This window comes from Trichomycterus rosablanca, chromosome 10, assembly GCF_030014385.1.
Source record: "Trichomycterus rosablanca isolate fTriRos1 chromosome 10, fTriRos1.hap1, whole genome shotgun sequence".
Lineage (NCBI taxonomy): Eukaryota > Metazoa > Chordata > Actinopteri > Siluriformes > Trichomycteridae > Trichomycterus > Trichomycterus rosablanca.
In genome coordinates this window covers 261195-282531 of record NC_085997.1, presented here as the reverse complement: position 1 = coordinate 282531, position 21337 = coordinate 261195, and the positions used below count along the sequence as shown (strand labels likewise).

The 21337-nt window shown below is 45.6% G+C and overlaps 1 protein-coding gene across 4 annotated transcripts; it reads left to right on the top strand.

Moving 5' to 3' along the window:
* Positions 1-619: 619 nt before the first annotated feature.
* mapta (microtubule-associated protein tau a) lies at positions 620-21136 on the top strand. Of its 4 annotated transcripts, none has more exons than XM_063002617.1 (14): positions 620-687; positions 6472-6627; positions 8406-8483; positions 8975-8995; positions 11408-11442; positions 12388-12454; positions 12563-12601; positions 12934-13196; positions 14504-14596; positions 15057-15149; positions 16485-16566; positions 17121-17227; positions 17715-17859; positions 18122-18211. In XM_063002617.1, the coding sequence occupies exons 2-14, from the start codon at positions 6489-6491 to the stop codon at positions 18124-18126; spliced, it is 1167 nt and encodes a 388-aa protein (XP_062858687.1). In that variant the 5' UTR covers positions 620-687; positions 6472-6488; the 3' UTR covers positions 18127-18211. The 4 variants fall into 4 exon arrangements, with proteins under 4 accessions (XP_062858687.1, XP_062858684.1, XP_062858688.1 ...); XM_063002616.1 differs by lacking the exon at positions 17715-17859 and adding an exon at positions 2902-3055 and having other exon boundaries at positions 646-687; positions 18122-21136; XM_063002614.1 differs by lacking the exon at positions 17715-17859 and having other exon boundaries at positions 18122-21136.
* Positions 21137-21337: the final 201 nt, after the last annotated feature.

Below are 21337 nucleotides of genomic sequence, written 5' to 3'. Positions count from 1 at the left end.
TTCAGTGGTGACACTTGTGACATTTTTACGTTTGTGCATTTGGTAGAAGCTTTTCTGGAAAGCAACTTGCAACTGGAACTGCTTACTAACAGCTTTAACTAGGGGTTAATTTGCTCTCTCAAGGGCCCAACAGTGGCTGTTGGTGGGGTTTAAACCCTAAACCTTTCAATAAATAGCTCACCAGAGCCACCAACGAGACTTTTATTACCTAGAAACTGGTGACGTGTTATGAAATACAGTACCATCTTGTTTGTAAATAACAAATCACTTAGGAATAGTGATGAATGTTTTAAATATTAGGCAAAAGAAGACATGACACATTATGTACCTATAAGTAAAACAGAATTGTTTATAAACATCTGGATGTGACAGATTATAATGACCCAAGCGAGCCAGTGTGAATGTGACCCTGCAACAACTGCCTCAATGTGCACAATCCAAAAATCAATATGTTTATTTTGAGTAGAAAAGTGTTTAAATAATGGTGTTTCTGACTGGTTTATTGCCCCAGTGTACTGGTCATGCGTGTTTATAGAATGTACTGACCGCTTCAGTAGCTTGAACAGTGGACGGAGCTCAGTGGAGACCCAACAGCGCCCCCGTCCTCCATCAGGCTGCTGGGGGAAGTGCAGGAGGCAGCAGTGCGCGATTACAGCTGCAGAGACAATAACGGCGTCGGGAGCGCAGGTGAGAAAAGCTCCATTATTCTAACAACAGGACGCGGTTTGAAAAGACAAAACCTTATTATATTTGTTCATTTGTTGTATTAATTGCTGGTATATTTGATAATGCGCGCATGTTTGATTGTCGGGGTTTTATTTGGGTGTTAGACGGTCCGGCCTGCACGGGAATAAATCAACTAAAGCTCGGAATAGCGCGGAATGTGCAGCACATATCACATATCAGAATGTTATAAATGTGTTAGAGAACATTATGATATTAAAAACAGATATATAACAGACGACCGGAGCGATTATTGGAGGAAACGCGGCCGCCGGTGTAACGGTATTTATTCTAGCACCCACACTCCCACAGGCTGCTCCTCACATCTACATTTGAACACATCCACACTGTACACAGAGCTGTGTGTTATTTATTTAGGTGTGTTTTTACTATATATCACTAAATCTATCTATGGTTTTGTACTAAATGATAAATGTGCGTTTTTTCCACGCATGCGCGCGTACCGCACCGCAGACGCTTAAAATGGATCATCTGAGGGGGTCGCTGGGACCGAATCTTTCTCTAATAGATCAGAAATCCACTCGATTTCTTTTGGCATCTGACTGCAAAACGCTGCCCGAACGATCAGGTCCCTGATCCTGCGTGTGGAGGTGCACGGTGCATGCGGAGCTCTCATTATTAACCCTGTTATCCTGCACACACATGGACCCTGATCGGATCTGGGGATGGATGGTGGGGGTGAACTGGGGCCTTGACGTTGCTTTGACTAGACAGTCAGGATTTTGCTCATGATCTTCAAATGAGAATTCATCGATCGCTGCTGCACCTTCATCCATTGTTGTACCAGGACGGTCCCTGAGGGGCCACTGGAGGAGCCACATCCTCATTGTTCTTCAGTTCTGGCCTCAGGTGTCCAGGAGAGAACGGGACCGTGGACCTCCTGCAGGTCTCTGGGGCCTGGATTTAATTTTTTTTTAGTGGGTTATAATCATTAAGAGGAATTATAGACCTCCAAATGCAATTTGGATGATGCGCTGGTGCTGGGGTGGTGTTGGTGTCGCACAGCTTCAGTAATCATTACATTTACAGTTATGTTTACAACATTTAGCAGACACTTTTATCCAAAATTGTAAGAACCCAACACCAGCGGTGGGACTTAAACCAGTTTCCCAGGGCGGCGCTCCGGGCGGGTGGGGAATGCGTGTTTCTCTCAGTGCTCAGACTGGCCCGGTGTGTGAAAGCGCTGCGGCTCGTAACTCATCCAGCCGAACGGTCAGAACAAACTTCCTCCGTCTGAAACGTTCTGCTTGTCTTTATTCGTTGGTGCATTCGACCTCGTCATAGTCGTCCACTTCAGCCCACAGCGGTCAGGAACTCGGCCGTGCTGGACGCTGGTTTAATGTGTGAGCACCGTTTAGGTCTCTGATGTCCCGCTGTACATCAGAGCTGCTGTTTAATGGAAGCTGAGGGAGGACGAGGACGGACCAGGAGAGAAAAAACAAAGGAAATGACACGAGGGAGGACGAGGGAGGGCGAGGGAGGACGGTAATGATGGGTGATGCTGGGTCAGAGCTGCAGGACCGGTCAAGCATGAAGAAATACTGAACCAGCAGCAGTTACATCACACACTCACACACACACACACTCATACATATACACGCACACTCACACACACACACACACAATGATCCACTTCAGGTGTTTAAGCTACAACCGTTGCTAAGAGGTGTGTAATCAATTATGCCAACAGTTTAGGGAAGTCCCTTTCCTGTTCCAGCATGAGCAAGCTCTATAAAGACATAAAGAAAAATAATCTCAGCAGCTCTGGGATAAACTGGAACACAGACTATAGAAATGCTGCGACCTTTTGATCAAAAGGACACACATTCCCACACACAGACACGCCAAAGTCTTGTGAGAAGTGTTTATTTGGTGGTGTGGAGGAGCAGTAAAATGAGGTTTCACTAGTGTCCGTATTATTATTGATTCAGTGTTTCGTTTACATCACACCAAACCGCCATTACGCTGCTGCGCTGGTGTGTTTACTAAAGAAACAGGACAGGATGAGTTCCTCCCTCGTACTCGCCCACGTTTATTGCATTAAACTCCTGCCTGCACCATCCTGTCCAGTAAAACAGCCAGTGAGGCCGCGCCTTCGGCCGCAGGTTTAGGTGTAACCGGGTGGTTGGGTGGTTGTGACCCGGTGTTTGCTTTTAGATGATTGGAGGTGCTGAAAAGCTCCTGTAGGGTAAACAGGAGAAGCAGGAGGTGAGGAGAGAGGAACGTTGAGGAGGAACAGGGTGAGGAACAGGATCTCCTCACAGAGGTTCAGATCTTTCTGTAAACATCACACGTTCTTCTGGAGCTGCAGGTGAGATTTTTCCCAGCGGTCACTGCAGGTCAGTGAGTGACGAGCGTCTCTGTTATTCTCTGTGTTTCTGTACGTCTGGATAAATGCGCTGCAGGGACGTTAATTAATCATTAATAACATCTTAATCAGCAGGAGAACATGAACACGAACCATTTATTATTAAAGACTGAACATAAAGGTGCGCTGGTCCTTAATACGGTCAGAAGTATTCGGACGCCTGACCGTGATCTTTAAGGCTTCTCACAAGATTTAGAAGTGTGTCTGTGTATGGGAATTTGTGCCTTATTCAGCAGTAGGTCTGCAGCAGTAGAGAAGAAATATTCTTCTTCTTGCTTCTTGGTGAAAATCATGAAGCCTGTAGGCGTGTTTGTGATCACACGTCCAGACTTCGACACGCTGACGGAGACACGTGGAGTTTTGAGGGTTTGATGGTTCGTGTCAGTGTTTACCTACAGGACGTGGCAGCTCGTGTGTGTGTGTGTGTAGGTATCTGTTACTGACGTGTTAAAGAAAGTGAGAACGGCAGCAAAGAAAGAGAAAAAAACGCTTATAGGAGTTATTATTATTATTCTTATAAATAATATAAGAATATAAACGATCACATGATTACAGCAGAACCTTCAGCTCCTGATAGAGTCCTGAGAAGTGAAATTATTTATAATAATTTAGTGTTTATTAAAACGGATGCAGTTCTTCATTAAAATAATAATCATGTCATGATAAAAAGCTCTTTTATCTCTGTAGTAGGATTTTTATTCAATGTAATATGAAAATGAATGTATATATACAGTGTATCACAGAAGTGAGTACACCCCTCACATTTCTGCAGATATTTAAGTATATCTTTTCATGGGACAACACTGACAAAATGACACTTTGACACAATGAAAGGTAGTCTGTGTGCAGCTTATATAACAGTGTAAATTTATTCTTCCCTCAAAATAACTCAATATACAGCCATTAATGTCTAAACCACCGGCAACAAAAGTGAGTACACCCCTTAGTGAAAGTTCCTGAAGTGTCAATATTTTGTGTGGCCACCATTATTTCCCAGAACTGCCTTAACTCTCCTGGGCATGGAGTTTACCAGAGCTTCACTGGTTGCCACTGGAATGCTTTTCCACTCCTCCATGACGACATCACGGAGCTGGCGGATATTCGAGACTTTGCGCTCCTCCACCTTCCGCTTGAGGATGCACCAAAGATGTTCTATTGGGTTTAGGTCTGGAGACATGCTTGGCCAGTCCATCACCTTTACCCTCAGCCTCTTCAATAAAGCAGTGGTCGTCTAAGAGGTGTGTTTGGGGTCATTATCATGCTGGAACACTGCCCTGCGACCCAGTTTCCGGAGGGAGGGGATCATGCTCTGCTTCAGTATTTCACAGTACATATTGGAGTTCATGTGTCCCTCAATGAAATGTAACTCCCCAACACCTGCTGCACTCATGCAGCCCCAGACCATGGCATTCCCACCACCATGCTTGATTGTAGGCATGACACACTTATCTTTGTACTCCTCACCTGATTGCCGCCACACATGCTTGAGACCATCTGAACCAAACAAATTAATCTTGGTCTCATCAGACCATAGGACATGGTTCCAGTAATCCATGTCCTTAGTTGACATGTCTTCAGCAAACTGTTTGCGGGCTTTCTTGTGTAGAGACTTCAGAAGAGGCTTCCTTCTGGGGTGACAGCCATGCAGACCAATTTGATGTAGTGTGCGGCGTATGGTCTGAGCACTGACAGGCTGACCCCCCACCTTTTCAATCACTGCAGCAATGCTGACAGCACTCCTGCGCCTATCTTTCAAAGACAGCAGTTGGATGTGACGCTGAGCACGTGCACTCAGCTTCTTTGGACGACCAACGCGAGGTGTGTTCTGAGTGGACCCTGCTCTTTTAAAACGCTGGATGATCTTGGCCACTGTGCTGCAGCTCAGTTTCAGGGTGTTGGCAATCTTCTTGTAGCCTTGGCCATCTTCATGTAGTGCAACAATTCGTCTTTTAAGATCCTCAGAGAGTTCTTTGCCATGAGGTGCCATGTTGGAACTTTCAGTGACCAGTATGAGAGAGTGTGAGAGCTGTACTACTAAATTGAACACACCTGCTCCCTATGCACACCTGAGACCTAGTAACACTAACGAGTCACATGACTTTTTGGAGGGAAAATGACAAGCAGTGCTCAATTTGGACATTTAGGGGTGTAGTCTCTTAGGGGTGTACTCACTTTTGTTGCCGGTGGTTTAGACATTAATGGCTGTATATTGAGTTATTTTGAGGGAAGAATAAATTTACACTGTTATATAAGCTGCACACAGACTACTTTTCATTGTGTCAAAGTGTCATTTTGTCAGTGTTGTCCCATGAAAAGATATACTTAAATATCTGCAGAAATGTGAGGGGTGTACTCACTTTTGTGATACACTGTATATATATAATAAAAATAGAATAGAACGTCTTAATTTTTCATACATACACTTACACATGTACAATTACATTATTTTGGGGTCAGAGTGCAGGGTCAGTCATTGTACGGCACCCCTGGAACCGACAGGGTTAAGGGCCTTGCTCAGGGGCCCAAAGCTCCACTAACTAGGCTCCCACTGTCCCATGATAAGATAGATAACACAGACGACACGGTGGCACGGTGGGTAGCACTGTCACCTCACAGAAAGAAGGTCCTGGGTTCGATTCCCAGGTGGATCAGTCCGGGTCCTTTCTGTGTGGAGTTTGCATGTTCTCCCCGTGTCTGTGTGCTCCGGTTTCCTCCCACAGTACAAAGACATTATAATTAAACATGGTTGTGTGGGTCCGCAGTGGCGACGCCCAAGTACAGGAGCAGCCGGAAGACCGACTGCATCATATCTAGACCTTGGTCTTGATCCTAAATCAGCCTTACACTAAAACACCTAGCTAGCATTCCTCTGAGGAGATTCTTAGAAGCGTTCTGAACACGGAGGCTGGGATTTAGATGAAACTGTCAGTACGTGTGAGTGCTCAGTAAGTGCTCCGATTATTGATCAGCACCTTGACTGAGAAGTCGTTTAGATACAGTCAGTTCCAGTATTTATTCCTGTTAGCACTGTACTGGTATGTACTGGTATGTAGGAGGTGTTGGACGTTTGGGCTCAGCGTGGCGGCACTATTTTAGTTCCTGTGTCTGTAACCCTACGCCGGGGGTCCATACCGGCATGTAAAAATAGCCGTGTTAGCTCGGGCCGCGGCTCTGTACACACCAGCGCTCACCAGTAAACCCGACTCATGACTTCCTGTCTAGCCCGGTCCTGGATGTACCCGAATTCACCGTTATGGGTTTGATCCTGAGGACTCGGGTCTCCTCCAAAGCAAACGCTAATAAACTCTTTCCATTCCTCCACCAATGACGATCCTTTATTTTATTCTTCCCTCCGTTAGACTGAACCCTGATTAAAATGGAACAGCACGATTCGTTCAACAGCCACACCAACCACTGCAGCTCCACCGGAGCCATGGAGACCTCGCTCGCTGGCATGAGCATCAACGACCGGCACCACGCCGAGCAGCTGGAGAACGGAGTCGGGCCCATGAAAGGTGAGAGCTGATCCAGATGTTTAGATCCATAACTGTGGGGATTTCATTTTTACTCTCATATTAAACTATCGGTTTGGTTCTGGAACATCATGGTTCTCACGTTGCTTACCTGGTCAGGTAGATCAGGTCTAACCTCTGCAGAGAACGAGCCCAAGTACAAGAGACTCAATCAAACTTGAGAAATTCATCAATTACAACTGAAGTACAGGAGCAGAAACACGTTCCATCTCACACGATCACCAGGAATACTCGGGTGCAGCTACTCAATCCACCACTGAGCCACGACTCAAAAGCCACACCACCCATGAGACAGACCCTCATATGATCACATCCTCAGAAACTCTGGAGCTTTCCTTCATGTCTTTATTTGTGCACAGGTCTTTTGTCAGGGTTGCAGTGAGTGTGGTTTCACCAGGAAAAAACAGAATGCCAACCCATCTCAGGGCTTCAGTCACCCACCCCCTGTCACACACAGCTAATCATGTCTGTGTAGACGCCCGGCTAGGTTTGCGTAACAGACCGCTGCAGCTCTCATTTTTGCATTTAGACTGAAATGACCTCCAGTGACCTCAGTTCTGGGTTTGATTTGGAGATATTTGGGCTGAATAAAAGTCCCCAAAATCCCTCATCAAGATTCCGGCATAAAAACTCCAGCATAAAAAAATGACTTCCAGTTCAAGTTGGTTTATATTGAACCACTTCATCTAGTCTGGTGAATTCAGAGCATGCTTACTGGTGTGAATAGTAGAGCTGGGGGGGGGGGGGGGGTATGGTAGTGTGAATAGTAGAGCTGGGGGGGGTATGGTAGTGTGAATAGTAGAGCTGGGGGGGTGCAGGGGGGCAGTAACAAAAACAGCGATGCAGTAATGGTACCAACTGAGCGCCGTACACCGGGGCACCAACCCCCCACCACACAATGCCGTCCCTTGTGTTGGTACATTCAGATGCTATAAAGGCTGCCGTAATGTTCTCTCCTCCTCCCCCCACTACCCATAAATCCTGCATGGCGTCCTGCGTATCCCAGCGTTCCCCAGTTTACAGCCCTCATTAGCACGAGTACTTTCTCCCCGTTTACCCCCCCGTAACAGCACACACAGGGTGGGAACGTGACTCAGCACGGAGAGTAAACACAGTGAGAACACCGGGGTGCAGGGCCGTGGTGAGGGGGTCTGTACAGAGGAGTAAACAAGGCGTGGTGCTTCCTAAAACGATTCAGTCCTGTTCAGTCGGGATTCAGTTAATGTCCTGCAGAAATACAGCCAGATTACACAAACCCAGTTCAGACCAGTGGTGTGTAATGGGGTGGGAATGATACCAGTTGAGGATGAGTTCAGTGCCCTGCTCAACACATATACTGGACTCTAGACACTTCTAAGATGTTTCCAATAAAGTGGTATCTGACTGTACGTCCAGCGCTCCGATCCCGTCTGAGGAAGACTTTAGAAGACAGAATGAGTCTTTTTTTTCTTGTTGAAGTGTTTGAGTAGCGCCCCCTGTGGTGAGGAAGTGCAGATTTGTTTGTATGGTGCTATCCAACTCTACATGGTTTAGGTTCAGCATGCAGTCATGGTTTACACTGTGGTGCATTTAAATTTGCTTTACTGGGTTCAGCTGCTCGACAGTCCGTGCTCGCCACCGTCTGATTCTCCTCTTCATGATGCGCCGGACGTTGTTCCTAACCCTGACCACACCTCTACTCGACCCCGCCCGCGTCCGCTTCCTTTCGTTTGTGGTTGTGATTACTAGCGTCTCTAATGAGGTTCAATCCTCTCTGACAGAGGAGGAGATGGATGCTGCAGAAGCTCATGAAGAATCTCGTCCAGCCTCGGTTCCTGGTGATTCAGACGGGCGTGACGGTAGGCGTCGCCCACCCCGTGTGTTCTGCTCTGCTGGACGCTCTGATCTGCTTTGGATTCATTACTAACAAACGAGTTTTGGCTTCTGGAGCTACAGGCTTCACTGGTTCCTTTGCTGGTTCCCTTTATTTTGGCATTTGTCACTGCTTCATGGCATAAGGGCAGAAATCCTCATAGTCTCAGTCAGAATAGAAAGTTCTCGTTGCAGTTCTGTGATGTTACGCAATAATGTGAACGGAATTCGAGCAGCTGCTGGTCGGCATGTTCTGGCACATTATCAGAAATTCCTCTCCATCTTCATCCCAATGCAGCTCACTTCACCTACTGATTCTATTTTTATTTATTTACATTTTTACATTTTAACTCTGGAGATTTTAAAGCTTCGCAGCAGCACCTTCGCTTTGCTTGTGAGCTCTTAATGATGCGCTTGGTTCTAAACGATGATTTTTAAATATCTTTTTTATATATTTTTCTTCATATCTGCTACACAGGAGGATCTGCAGCACTAACAGGTACGGCTCATGTTCATCCTCTCGTGTCTTTATTATTATTATTATTACATGTGCAGGAGTGAACAGAACACAAAAATACATTCATTCATCCATTCAGAGTCTGTTTTACCAGCACTTCATCCTGGTCAGGGTCACAGTGGGTCTGATTCATTGGGCGAAAGGGAGGAAACAATCTACACAGGTTGCCAGATCATCACAGAGCACACACACACACACACACTGCACGTCTTTGTACTGTGGGAGGAAACCCACACAGACACGAGGAGAACATGCAAACTCCACACAGAGAAGGGAATCAAACCTAGGACCTTCTTGCTGTAAGGTGACAGCGCCACCCACTGCACCACCGTATTTTGGCACTATCACTGGGATCAGGGTTCGAATCCCCAGCAGTGCTGTCAGCTGGTCGGGCGTCGCCATACAGAAATGATTGGCTGTGTCTGAGGGTGGGATGGTCGAGGCACTGTGTTGGATTGGTGTTAATGCACTGCGCCTAGTGATTCTGGGGAAGCCGGATCCACCGTGACCCTGACCAGGATAAAGCATACGAGTCTATTTTCACCTTCACTGTAAACTTGTTGGTGTTTCCATCCTCATGTGATTAACACGGCCAGCAAACTGATGATCGTTTCCTCTGATTAAACTCTGTCGCTGACGTCCTGTAGCTCACCTGCTTTATTTTAGGAAGGTTCCTCAGGTGAGGTGAGTGTTCCTGTGAATAGCCTCGTGATGTTCGCTCTGCCCTGGATTATAAATCATACTGAAGGGTTGGATTAGATCCTGAGATCTGGTTTATCTGGTAGATCTTGCATTCTGGACTCAACTGAAAGCGGTTGGGAATATATTTCAGATGTAGCGGCCGGCTCGGCGTCGGGGGGTCACGGTGAGGACTGGCGCGACTCGGCTCGGAGTTTTATACCTGACAGGATACCAGAAGAAGAAGAAGAAGAAGAAGAAGAGGAGGAACAGTTTCTGATGAAAAGCTGGGCCGGCCGGGCGAAGCATCAACACCAGCATCCCCCGGTCAGTCCCGATCGTACCAGGAGCCTGTCCCTGGAGGGCGACGTACCCGCTTCCTTCTTAATTCGTAGTTCAGCCCTGGAGGACCTTACAACAGTTGGGGACAAGACTGAAGAAAGTCAGGAGGTCTTGGTTTCCACTGAGGTCCTTCAAAAACCCTGCTCTGACCCTGAGAGCAGCCGTGATGAGGCGCCGACGCCCGGCGACTTACGTTTTTCCAGTGATGCTCTGTCGGAGGATCCGTGCTGTGACCTTGACCAGGGTGCTACCCCAAAGCAGGACAGTTTGTTGACAGACTCTTCCTTTCCATCACAAGAAGGTCCCGGTGACGCCTCAGATGAAGAGCAGGAGAAGGACTTGAAGAACGTAACCGGGTCTCCAAACCTTTCGTCCGGATCTCCGTCTAGAAAGTCCCGTGTCCCCGTGTCCCAGTTTAAAGGTCTGTGCTGTCTTGTTTACCCAAATCCCGGTCCAGTGACCCGTCCCTCCCTTACCTGCTGCTGTTCTGAGCTGATTCAGTCGGGCCGCTGTGTCCCTTATTTTAACGAATTTCGAGCAGCATTGGAAGAGTCGCCTGTCGCCCCAGTGACGTTTTGAAGCGCTTTGTTCTCTTTGATCCTACACACCCTGCTACGCTTTGATCTTGGTTAGTTGCCTGTTTTTGTGTTGGTTGATGAAAGTGTTTGCTGGCCACGTTTCCACGTTGTCTGGGTTGGCATGATGCGGCTGCATGACTCTGTGTGCTCATTACAGGAGCGCTGACCCCCGACCCCTAATGCACGTCCATACAGAACGTGTGGACTGTAGGAGGAGCAGTTTGTTCAGGAACTCAGTCTGAACCTTCTGATGTTCTGAGCCTTGAAAAAGTATTTACACCCAGAATTTGTTGCCTTAGGTTCCAAAAACATGGATCTGCTGACCTCAGCCCCACCCAGCAGCTCTGGACTGAACTAGGGCCAGTGGTGGCTGCCACCAAGTTGCCACTACTGGACCCCTGAGCAAGGCCCTTTACCCTAAAAATTACAAGACACTGAGACTATGTGATAAAAGGAAGTGCTGCCGGCAGTCCTCTGCACCTTTCATGTTCCTGCTGGGCACAATGGCACAGCATGTGGGCATGATTCTGCAACCCAAGTCCCCTGCTGATCTCCACAGCTGGTGGAGCCCTAAAAAGGGTCTGCATGGTCTCAGTGCAGGTCCCAAGTGTCAGGAAGGGTATCTGGTGTAAAAACTGTACTGAGGCGACGCCTAAATACAGGAGCAGCCGAAAAAAAGAATGAAAACTGTGGAAACCACATCAGGGTTTAAATACTTTTTCATGGCAGACTAATAAAGATGAGTGTGAAGGAGACGTGGTCTAATAAAACTAACACAAACACGTCTCTCCTCCAGCTCAGACCAAGACCGAGAATGACACTGAGAAAAGGGTAAGTGTCCACATTTATTTGGGAGCTTTTATTCTCTCTGTGGTTTGATTTTTTCCCTCTCACACTGTGATCTGTTGATGTCTCGTGTTTAAACACGTTCCTCATCTGATACCCAAAAGCCTCCAACATCTTCTGCTGTATGTAGACCATCTCTCCTAAAAAGAGCCTCCAAACCTGTGAACTCCCCACCGTCCTCCTCCTGTAGTTCTAAGAGGAGTGGGGCAGGGGTGAGTAGAGCTGCCCACCGTAGTGGCACTAATCCACAGTGGCGTGATCATCTTCAGCTTTGACTAACGATAGATGACGGTTACTGCTGCATGGAGGTGTGAGCTACGTGCTTCAAATATACAAACCACGTTTCCTGAAAAGTTGGGCTACTGTCTGAATGATTCCTCACTGCTGCAGTAGTGACCTCTGCTGGCTGGTCGAGGTGCTGCACAGAGATGGTGAATAATGGACAGCAGTGCCTGACACTCCGTATATGATTCTGATCCCTGTATGAACCTGCCTCATGTAGGTGAAAAGAAGTGGTTGGTCTCTACACTGTTAAATACAGCCCTTCTCAGTCAGGGTGGGGGTCTGCAGCATTAAAGGAGAGCAATACGCAGGGGAATTGGATACGACTAGATTGGAAAGAAAAGGTTCAACTGTGTAAATATGTTTAAATTAAAGCTACAAGAAAAAGAAGAGGCTAAATAAAGAAAACCGCTTGCTGATTTGTTTCCTACGTTTGTTTGCTCGATGGTTTTTGGTTGATGCCCTGTATGCACTGTTAGCAGAAGTTTGCAGGTCTTTTGTACTTGCACACAGTTAGTAATGCAGTTAATGAGTTAACTGGTTAATTATCTAACGATGTAAGTAATCAGGATCTGTGAGCAGGGCTGTTTGTGAACACGTTAGACCTGATGAATCTCAGGAATGCTAATCCGACTGCACTTCTGTTAGACTCCGGGGAGTACCAGGCCTTACGCCGCCGGCACTAAGATTCCAGCGATGGCGCCTCCTCAGTCGGGTGAGTAACACACACACCTCCGGTCCTTACAAATAAAAATGATGAATAATTTAACCCCGTTAGCCGTGCAGCTGTTTATGGTTCATGTTTTCTTCTCTTTAAATGCAGTGAAAGTGGATCCGAAGAAACCGGTGAAGAACGGAAAAGGTAAATAAGACAAAGCTGTTTTGGGAAGGTCGTTTTATTTCCCTCTCCTCCTGTATCACTGTTTTATTGTGCACAAAGCGAGCCCTGACCTTTAACCCTGTTGGAAACCACTGGAACGATTCAGAACGATGATTGAAGGGCGAGCGAGACCTTGTTGTTCAACACGGGTGCCTGACTAGCTAGCCTTCCCACAAGAGTAAAGGTCACGGTGGACTGACCATATTCATGACCATGGTTTTGGAACGGGTGTCCAGATACTTTTGGCTTTACAGCGTGTATTATATATAACGTTGCAGATGAAACGTACTAACTCCCTCCTCTCTTCCTCTCAGACTCTCCTAAGACCCCAGAGGCCAGTGGGCACAGCAGCCCTGGCACCCCCATGTCCCCTGCCAGCAAGTCCCTGGGTGGAGCATCCCCAGCAGGGAAGGAGATGAAGAAAGTGGCCGTGATCCGCTCCACCCCCAAATCTCCGGGTTCCCTGAAGAACCGCTCTCCTGCCCCTTTGGTTGCTGCCCCCATGCCCGACCTGAAGAATGTGAGGTCGAAAATCTGCTCCACCGATAACCTCAAACACCAGCCTGGAGGAGGACGGGTAATCCACACACCTACACGAACCGTTCGTTCTCCCCCGGGATCAGCTGTGTACTGCGTGTAAAAAGTATGTGGACACCCCTCCATATCACCCCTCCTAATCCATCCAGAGTGGACTGCCCCACTGGTGGAGCGGGGGAGCGGACCCACCCGTAAAACCATTTCAGTTGGTAGGGTAGGAGTTCCGCCTGGCAGGTCCCGATGCACAAACTGAGGTCCATAAAGACCCCAACCCCACTGAACACCTTTGGGATGAATTGGAGTCTTCTCGGAGGAGTGGAGGCTGTTGTAGCAGCAAAGGAATTATTACAACTTCATATTACAGTATATGGTATGAGAAAGGTGTAAAGGTGTCCATATACTTTTAGGTATACATTCTATATAAAGAGTCACGTTCAAACAATCTTCTAGTCTACGTGATCTTAAGCCCATCATCCTGTCAATAAATTGGGGGTGTGCCTGGGGCGCTTGGGTGGAGCAGTGGTAAAGAATGCTAACCCACTACTGCTGATTACCCCAGGGTTTGAATCTTGGGGGGTAGACGTGTCAGTGCGCTCTCAGTGTTTTAGTCTGAATGTTGTTCAGCAGCTTCTCCATGTTAGGAGTCACGTTTCTCTGCACTGCCTAGTTTGGCCAGCAGATGGGGTACGGAGGCGCAGTTGCATGTGATCTGTCAGTGTTTCATGATTGACAATCACCTTTCCTCATGAGCATCGACCCACTTGCACTGGGAGGGCAGATCAGCCCAGTAATGGCATGATTTCCTTTTTATAGGGTGGACCCACCTGTAAAACCACTTGGAGGCACCAGTGCTGGTGTAGAGGTTCATAAGAACCCTGTGGAATTTCGTGAGAAGTGGCGTCGGTGATTATTTCATTGTGCAGTCGCGTGGAGTGCACTAGTCTATAATCATCAGTAGACTGATCACATGTTCTGGTGTTTAGTATTTTAGCTTCTGTTCCTTCACTGCCTTCTCGTCCTGGTTCACCATTACTCTACCTCACACAGGTCCAAATTCTCGATCAGAAGCTGGACTTTAGTAATGTCCAGTCTAAGTGCGGCTCCAAAGGCAATATCAAACATGGACCCAGAGGTGGCAAAGTGAGTAACCATGGGACGAACCTTCAGTTTGGGTTCTTCCTCCAGTTATGCTAACCAAAGTCTCCAGTTAATAAACCATTCTCACTCTGGACAGTCTGGTTTATATTTACCTCCATTTTATTCCTTCAAACAACTTGGATCATCTGCGTACTGTCACGTTAATGTCGCTAGTGATCGAACTCTTAATGTTCTGATTCTTCCTTCCAGGTCCAGATTCTGGATAAGAAGGTGGACTTCAGCACCGTTCAGGCTAGATGTGGTTCTAAAGACAACTTAAAGCACATTCCTGGAGGAGGCAAGGTACACAGATCAGCAGATCTTCATCTCAACTTTACACTTGTGCAGCCAGTCCTGATCATGTTGTGGTTTTGTTTTGGTTAGTAACTGGAACCAGTAGTCACTTTGCACAGGTCTGGACTGGAATCAGATCATTTATACTTTGAAAGCATGAAGGCCAGATTTAAGCTGCTGTTGGAGTTACAGTGACACAAAAACTTCATCCGGGCTCAACATCAGCGTCCAACCTTAAGTGAATCCCGACAGTCGCGTTCCAAAGTCTAGTCAAATATTAATGCCTCAACAAGTGTGTACACTAGATAAATCATCCTCAGTATTGAGCGGTATCTGTTAGTTCTGCCACACAAATGCCTTGATGAAGTGCAAACGTGAGGCTTGAACCTACAACCTTCCCGATTACTAGTCAGGTACCTTAACTGCTGCTAACGTCAGGCTAATTATTTCCTATATTTACCTCACACAGGTCCAAGTTCTCGATCAGAAGCTGGACTTTAGTGATGTTCAGTCCAAGTGCGACTCCAAAGGCAATATCAAACATGTACCCGGAGGTGGCAAAGTGAGTAACCATGGGACGAACCTTCAGTTTAGGGGTTTTTGCTCCTGTTATGATTATTAAAGCTTCATCTTCACCTTGATCTCCATGTCCATCCTGTCCAGTGACTTTTTATTAACACTTTATCCTCCACTTCACTTCACTTGAAACCTGATCGTGATAACAGTGACTGTTCTATTGTTTACCTTCTCTGTGTTTCTGTCATGGTTAGTAGTAAAGAAAACACGTCTGTTATTTGCTAGACTCTGAGATGTAAAGATCTTTATCTGTATGAGACCAGATCGGCGATCTATGATTATTATCTCTCTTTCCTGGACTCTCTCTGGTCCGAGGTAGCAGATCTCTCTGCCGTCGTATGGTTTATAAGGATAACCATTTCCCCCCGTTTCCCCCCAAACCTGTTCCCCTCTTTCAGGTCCAGATTCTCGATCAGAAGTTGGACTTGAGTAACATTCAGGCTAGGTGTGGTTCCAAAGACAATATCAAACACACACCCGGAGGTGGAAAAGTGAGTAAACAAGGGAGGAGTGAAGGATCTCCAGCCTCGCTTTATCTTCTCCTTGTGGTTATCCGTCTGTCTGGCACCTCACTGAGGTGTACAGGGGATACTCGGGAGCGTATGTTTACCAGAGCGCTGTACGTGACCGCTCGCTGGTCGTTCTCCGGTTGGAACGTCCTCGGTTTCCTCAGCAGTGTGACGCTGTGGTGTTCCGCTGGTTTCTGACATTAATATGCATGAGGTGTCCTGTACTGGTGCACAGCGTCTGGAGAACGGTCTCCTGCTTCTCACGTTACTGGTGGATCAGATGGCATTAGCGAGCTCATATGGCAGAGCCGTTGTTAGGGATTAGCAGCAACACCACAGTTTCTAAAGTCGGTCAGCGTTCCCGTACGAGCCCTCGACCAGTAGTTCAGCCGTCTCACTGAAGGACACTTGTGACCCGTCCTGCAGCTCCTCACACTGACGGCTTTGTGTCGAGCTGAACGGATCCGTCACGCGTCTTTGTTGTGGTTATTTGGCAGGAGTTTGGTGATGAGCTCATCTAGCGCACAAGTGCCCCCTTCAGTCCCGGCCGCTGCGCCCGTGAGGTCACGGCTCTATTTTGAGATTTTGGGACGATTCACAGATCTGGAAATAATACTGATGTAAAAATTCCTCGGCACACTCGGACACTTCCTGTTGATTTCTTCTTGATGTCTGAGTTAGGATAATGTAGAGCTTGTTTTGCTAACCGATGCTGCATCTGTGCATGTGTGAAGCATGATGTTAGGAGTAACTGCGCCACCTGCTGTTGGTTTGCTGTAACAGCACCGGTTTTATCTTCTCTTCCTCTACAGATCCAGATTGTTCACAAGAAACTGGACCTGAGCAACGTGCAGTCGAAATGTGGTTCAAAAGTTAATATCCACCACAGGCCAGGTAGATCATTCACCATCACAGAGCTTCAACCCAAGTGTTTTTCCAGACCTCATTTCCAAAAACATAGAATCTGTGATTTATTTAATGCAAGTCACCCATGCCGTGGTCACTGATGCACCTTCGTTTTATGAAGGATGTTGACTTGCAGCTTTCACTGATACCAGTCGGGATGGTCCCTCTGTGTTCTTTTTTTAAGAAAACAAGCTGAACCCTGGACTCCTCTGACCACAGAACACATGTCCACTATCTTTCAGTCCATGTCAGAAGAGCCTGGACCCAGATAACTCTGTTTAGAACCACAGACATTTTCTCTTTGTGTAATAGAGTATTAAATTGCATTTATTGATGCAGTGGAGGACTGGGTTAAGTGATGATAGTTTTCTGAAGCACTCCAGAGCCCATGTGGCTGTACCTATCACAGTAGCATGATGTTTTTTCACACAATGTCATCCAAGAGCTCAGGGGGTTTCCATTCTTGGACGATTCTCTCCTGACGTTTTGAACACAAACTGCGTTTGTATAATTTACTGGATCAGGATTGTTGTTTATTTCAGGTGGAGGAAACGTGGAGATCAGGTCTGAGAAGCTGGATTTCAAGGCCCAGTCAAAGGTCGGATCTATGGACAATATCGGACACTTGGCTGGAGGTGGCCAGAGGAAGGTAAACACAAGAGAACTCGTCCAGATCCTGTTTAAATACCCGAACGAGCTTAATGTGTACGAGTCTAGTTTATCAGCTGCACCTTACAGGTACACAACCAGATCTGGTGCGACACACAACTACCTGATCCATAAATGAAATCGGACCATTACTGACCCCATATTATTTGTTCTCTCAGACACCTCCATCCTTCCTGTTAGCTGACATTCATTTATTAAATGTTCGTCTTTATTTTTGCTTCTTTTATCCTCTTATGAATGTGTTAGTTTAATTTAAGGGTCAAGGTTCCTTCTCCAGCATTTTCTTAATTTTACTCCAGCATTATGTTTGACATTAACTCGTTCACACCTCTCTTGTTTTTGCTTTACCATTTTACATTCCCTGTGTTTTGTGTTCCAACCATCTTATTTTGCTTTTCTTATGTTTTCGGTTCCATATGTTGCTTATCTCACCGTTCATTCCTCATCACGGGGGTACGTGTGTGTAGAGAGAGAAAGGGCGAGGTCCGAGCACGCCCCAAAACAGGGGCTCCCTCTCCCCAGACCCCAGTGACCCCGCCACCCCATCATCTCTCAGTCTCTCCCCAGAACCCACCCACCTCAGCAACCCTCAGATACAGATTGAGGAGTCCAGTAAGTATTCAGGAGGGACGTGTGTATGAAGTTGATCTGAATTATTGTTTAATCAGGAACCGTCGCGCTCCTTCTGCTCCTGAAACTGTTAGTGTATGTTTAATAACTGAGATCAGACCAAGAACGTTTTTCTGTCACAAGATGACGGTAAGTAATTTGACAGGTTGATATGACAGATGTATGGATTTGGTTTTGGTCAGTAAGAAGGGAGCACTATAGAATTCCATAAATTCTAATGACGCTTCATCTCTGTTTGCGTCAGATTGAATCGCACAAGCTGACGTTCCGTGAGCAGGCGAAGGCTCGGACCGACCACGGTGCCGAGATCATCTCTCTGGAAGATTCTCCTCACCACCTCAGCACCGTCTCTTCCTCTGGCAGCATCAACATGGCCGACCCTCCACAGCTCTCCACCCTGGCGGACGAGGTCAGCGCCTCACTGGCCAAGCAGGGTTTGTGATCTACTACTGTCCTCCATCCTAACCACGCCCGTTATAGTCACTCACGGACATCTGAGAGTCTTTATCTTCACCACTGCATCGCTGAAGTGGATCCCGAAGCGAGGAGCTTTGGCTGTTTAGATTTATAACAGGCCTGTCAGCGTCCTGAGCGTCACCCTCCCACCGCTGCAGAAATGTGTTTTACCTGTAGGTGAAAGATCTCATCCCACACTCCCACCACATGTTTTCTAAAAAACTGTGCTAAATATTTGTATTATGATCGTCCCTTTGAATAGTCACTCCAAACCTTTTATTTGTTTCATGTCTGAGCTTGAGAAATTCAAAACACAGTGCAAAGCAAAAGGAAAAACAAGAAGAATTATTCTGTGTATTGTTCTTGGTGAGAATTGAATTTGGAATTATAACCTAAAAGGGAAAATGAGGATAAAAATTCAAGACAGCTTCTCACTCTAAATCCTCACAGATTAAAAATAATAAACTATTTAAATGACATTATTTAAACTTATTTTTCAGTGAAAACAAATCATTAATAAATATTAAACTATTTGGGGGTTTTAATGCGTATTTAGCAAAATGACTAAATGTAGTATAAACGTGATTGTGTATAAATGTGATGTGAGACTCTGCACATTTGTTTGATATAAAAATAAGCAATGTTAACGTAAATACAGCCTGTAATCTTACAAAATATTAATACTATAATTAATCAGAATTTCCATTTTGTTTTGAGTAAAATAAAAATATTTGCATTGTTGAAAATGTGGCTTTATTTTCCACTGAGGTAGCTAACGAAGGCTAATAGTTAGCATTAGCTAAACTAATGTAGGTTTTCCAAAACGAACCAAAATTATGACGTCACAAGATTACACTAGTTTGAATAATGTAATTTAAAGATCTTATTATTGTAAATCTAGTTTTACTGACTGACTGTTAAACCTGTGAGGATTTTAGTGGAAATTCATTCTGTATGTTTATGCTAAAAATGCAATTAGTCTATAAAGGTGTGAAATCAGATTCATTCCTGAATAAAAGTGTAAATGTTAAAAACGTACACACTGAGTACAGAATGAAATGAGACAGGGTATTAGGGAGAAAGAAAAAAGGCATGTAAAATCCTTCTAACCTTTCTACGAGACAGTTTGCCGTTGCATTAAGCGCTGAGGTATTTTAAACACAGCTCGGAATTCTGTGAAATATTTTATAGATCATGTTGGCATGTGATTTGGCGAAGCTTCATGTGGAATGCATGGTGTTTGTCAGACACTTTTCCGTACAGTATTTACTCTGTGGATATGAGATGTATTTGATACTGAACATTAGTGTTGTGCCTGCTGCTGGCGGTCTTAAGTTATTTATGTCTGTGCTTCACTGTAGATGTTTTTATCCCCCAATTAACTCATTAACTGATTAACACTATGTACTCACGCTTTATTCCTCAGCATGAAAGGGAGGTCAGGGATTTTGGTCAGTTTTCTTTAATATTCAACAAAGTTCTCAAAACAACAAATGGTGTTCATAGCTAATCTCACATTTCTGCTCCTACTCGTCATCTTTCTCTCTTTTTCTGTATTTTTATTTTCCCTTTTGGTTTTGGTAAGCATCTTTCTTTTCTACATTTTTGGCATTTAGCATTTTTCTATGTTTAAAGTTGGATCGTTTTTAAACCTATTGATGGAGGCTGGAGCACAAAGACCAGCAGAGAGAAGAACAAAATAAAGGGAATTTGTGTTATGAGGTTATGGATGTTAAACCTTTTTCACACAGCGTCCGATTTGATGAGCTGTGATCCGGTACTGAATCCCCTGCTGTCTGTTTTTTTGTTTTACGGGTTAAAATAATTCACACAACTGTGTTTGCTATATAAACCACGGACACAGGTGTGTTTGTTCCATTTTTGTGCATCTTTAATGCTTGTTGTTCTGTAAAACGTGGTCACTGAACCATCGAACTGTTCAATCACACACCGATTGTCCTCGTCCTACACTCACCTGCAGCGTAGCCTCTGTAAATGTACTGGATCTTTAAACCCCATCGAGCTGCATGGAAGCTGCATTGTAAACTCAACCGTTTCTTCGGTGTCTTCGACATAGTCATGGGACTGTACACACCCTGAAATGACAAAGTTTTCTCAGCTCTAGATCCTACAGTGTCGACACAAACCATCCACTGAGCTTTACACCATCTATCTATCTACGCTCCTTGCATGTTAGTGCATCACCTCCAGTTCTTTTAGTCATAAATTCCATCATTTGGATTGTGCTTTCAGGTCAGTATGATAGTCGAAGGGATTACAAAGCTGCCCCCCATTATCAGTGGCGAAGGAGGAGCTGTATGGATAGTGTTAGCTATAAAATCTGTGTATTAATTGTTTATGCTTCATCTTGATTTGCCAGGAAATACGAGAGCGGTAAAAAGTAGCAGAGCAGCACCGAGATGAATCTGCATGCTAAGTAGTTTAAATTTTTAAAAATTTATTTCTTGGTCAGCGACGTGTTTCGAAATGTGTTTGGATGGGGTTTGTGTATTGTACGTGGTATGTGGGCTATTGGAACTTTTGCCTTGGGTGGAAGAACTCGAGTTCAGTGTTTGTGGGTGGGTCAAGAGGTTCTCGTTATTTAGACGTGACCTTCAGGTCTGGTTCCATGCCAGAGAAGGTGGGTCTGCCATCCTGCTGTCACCGACACCGTTCACTTCGTCCTGCGCTTGTACATTTTAGCTTTGGGAATCGTGATTGTTAAAACTGTTCTTGTGTGTTTTATTAATAACTGATTCTTGTTCATGTATGTGAATTTGGAAATAAAGCATATAAAGCAAAACTTTTTTAGCTTCTTGTTTCTTCTTAACTGGCTGTAACAAGGGAGGGGAAAATTCCAAATAATAAAGTGTCCAATTAATAAATGTACAGTAATAAATGATGGAACAGAACAAAACATCCACAACCCACTAAAGAAAGTTTACAGTACATGGGGACGGTGCAGATCGAGAACAGTCCCGACAAACCAAGCTCTCAGAAAGAG

What these genes read in the sequence shown, in the direction of transcription:
- mapta (XM_063002614.1), top strand. Translation starts at nt 6,489, where the DNA reads ATGGAACAGCACGATTCGTTCAACAGCCACACCAACCACTGCAGCTCC. An exon ending in CGGAGTCGGGCCCATGAAAG is followed by an intron (nt 6,628 to 8,405) that starts GTGAGAGCTGAT and finishes CCTCTCTGACAG; the next exon opens with AGGAGGAGATGGATGCTGCA. An exon ending in ACCGGTGAAGAACGGAAAAG is followed by an intron (nt 12,602 to 12,933) that starts GTAAATAAGACA and finishes TCTTCCTCTCAG; the next exon opens with ACTCTCCTAAGACCCCAGAG.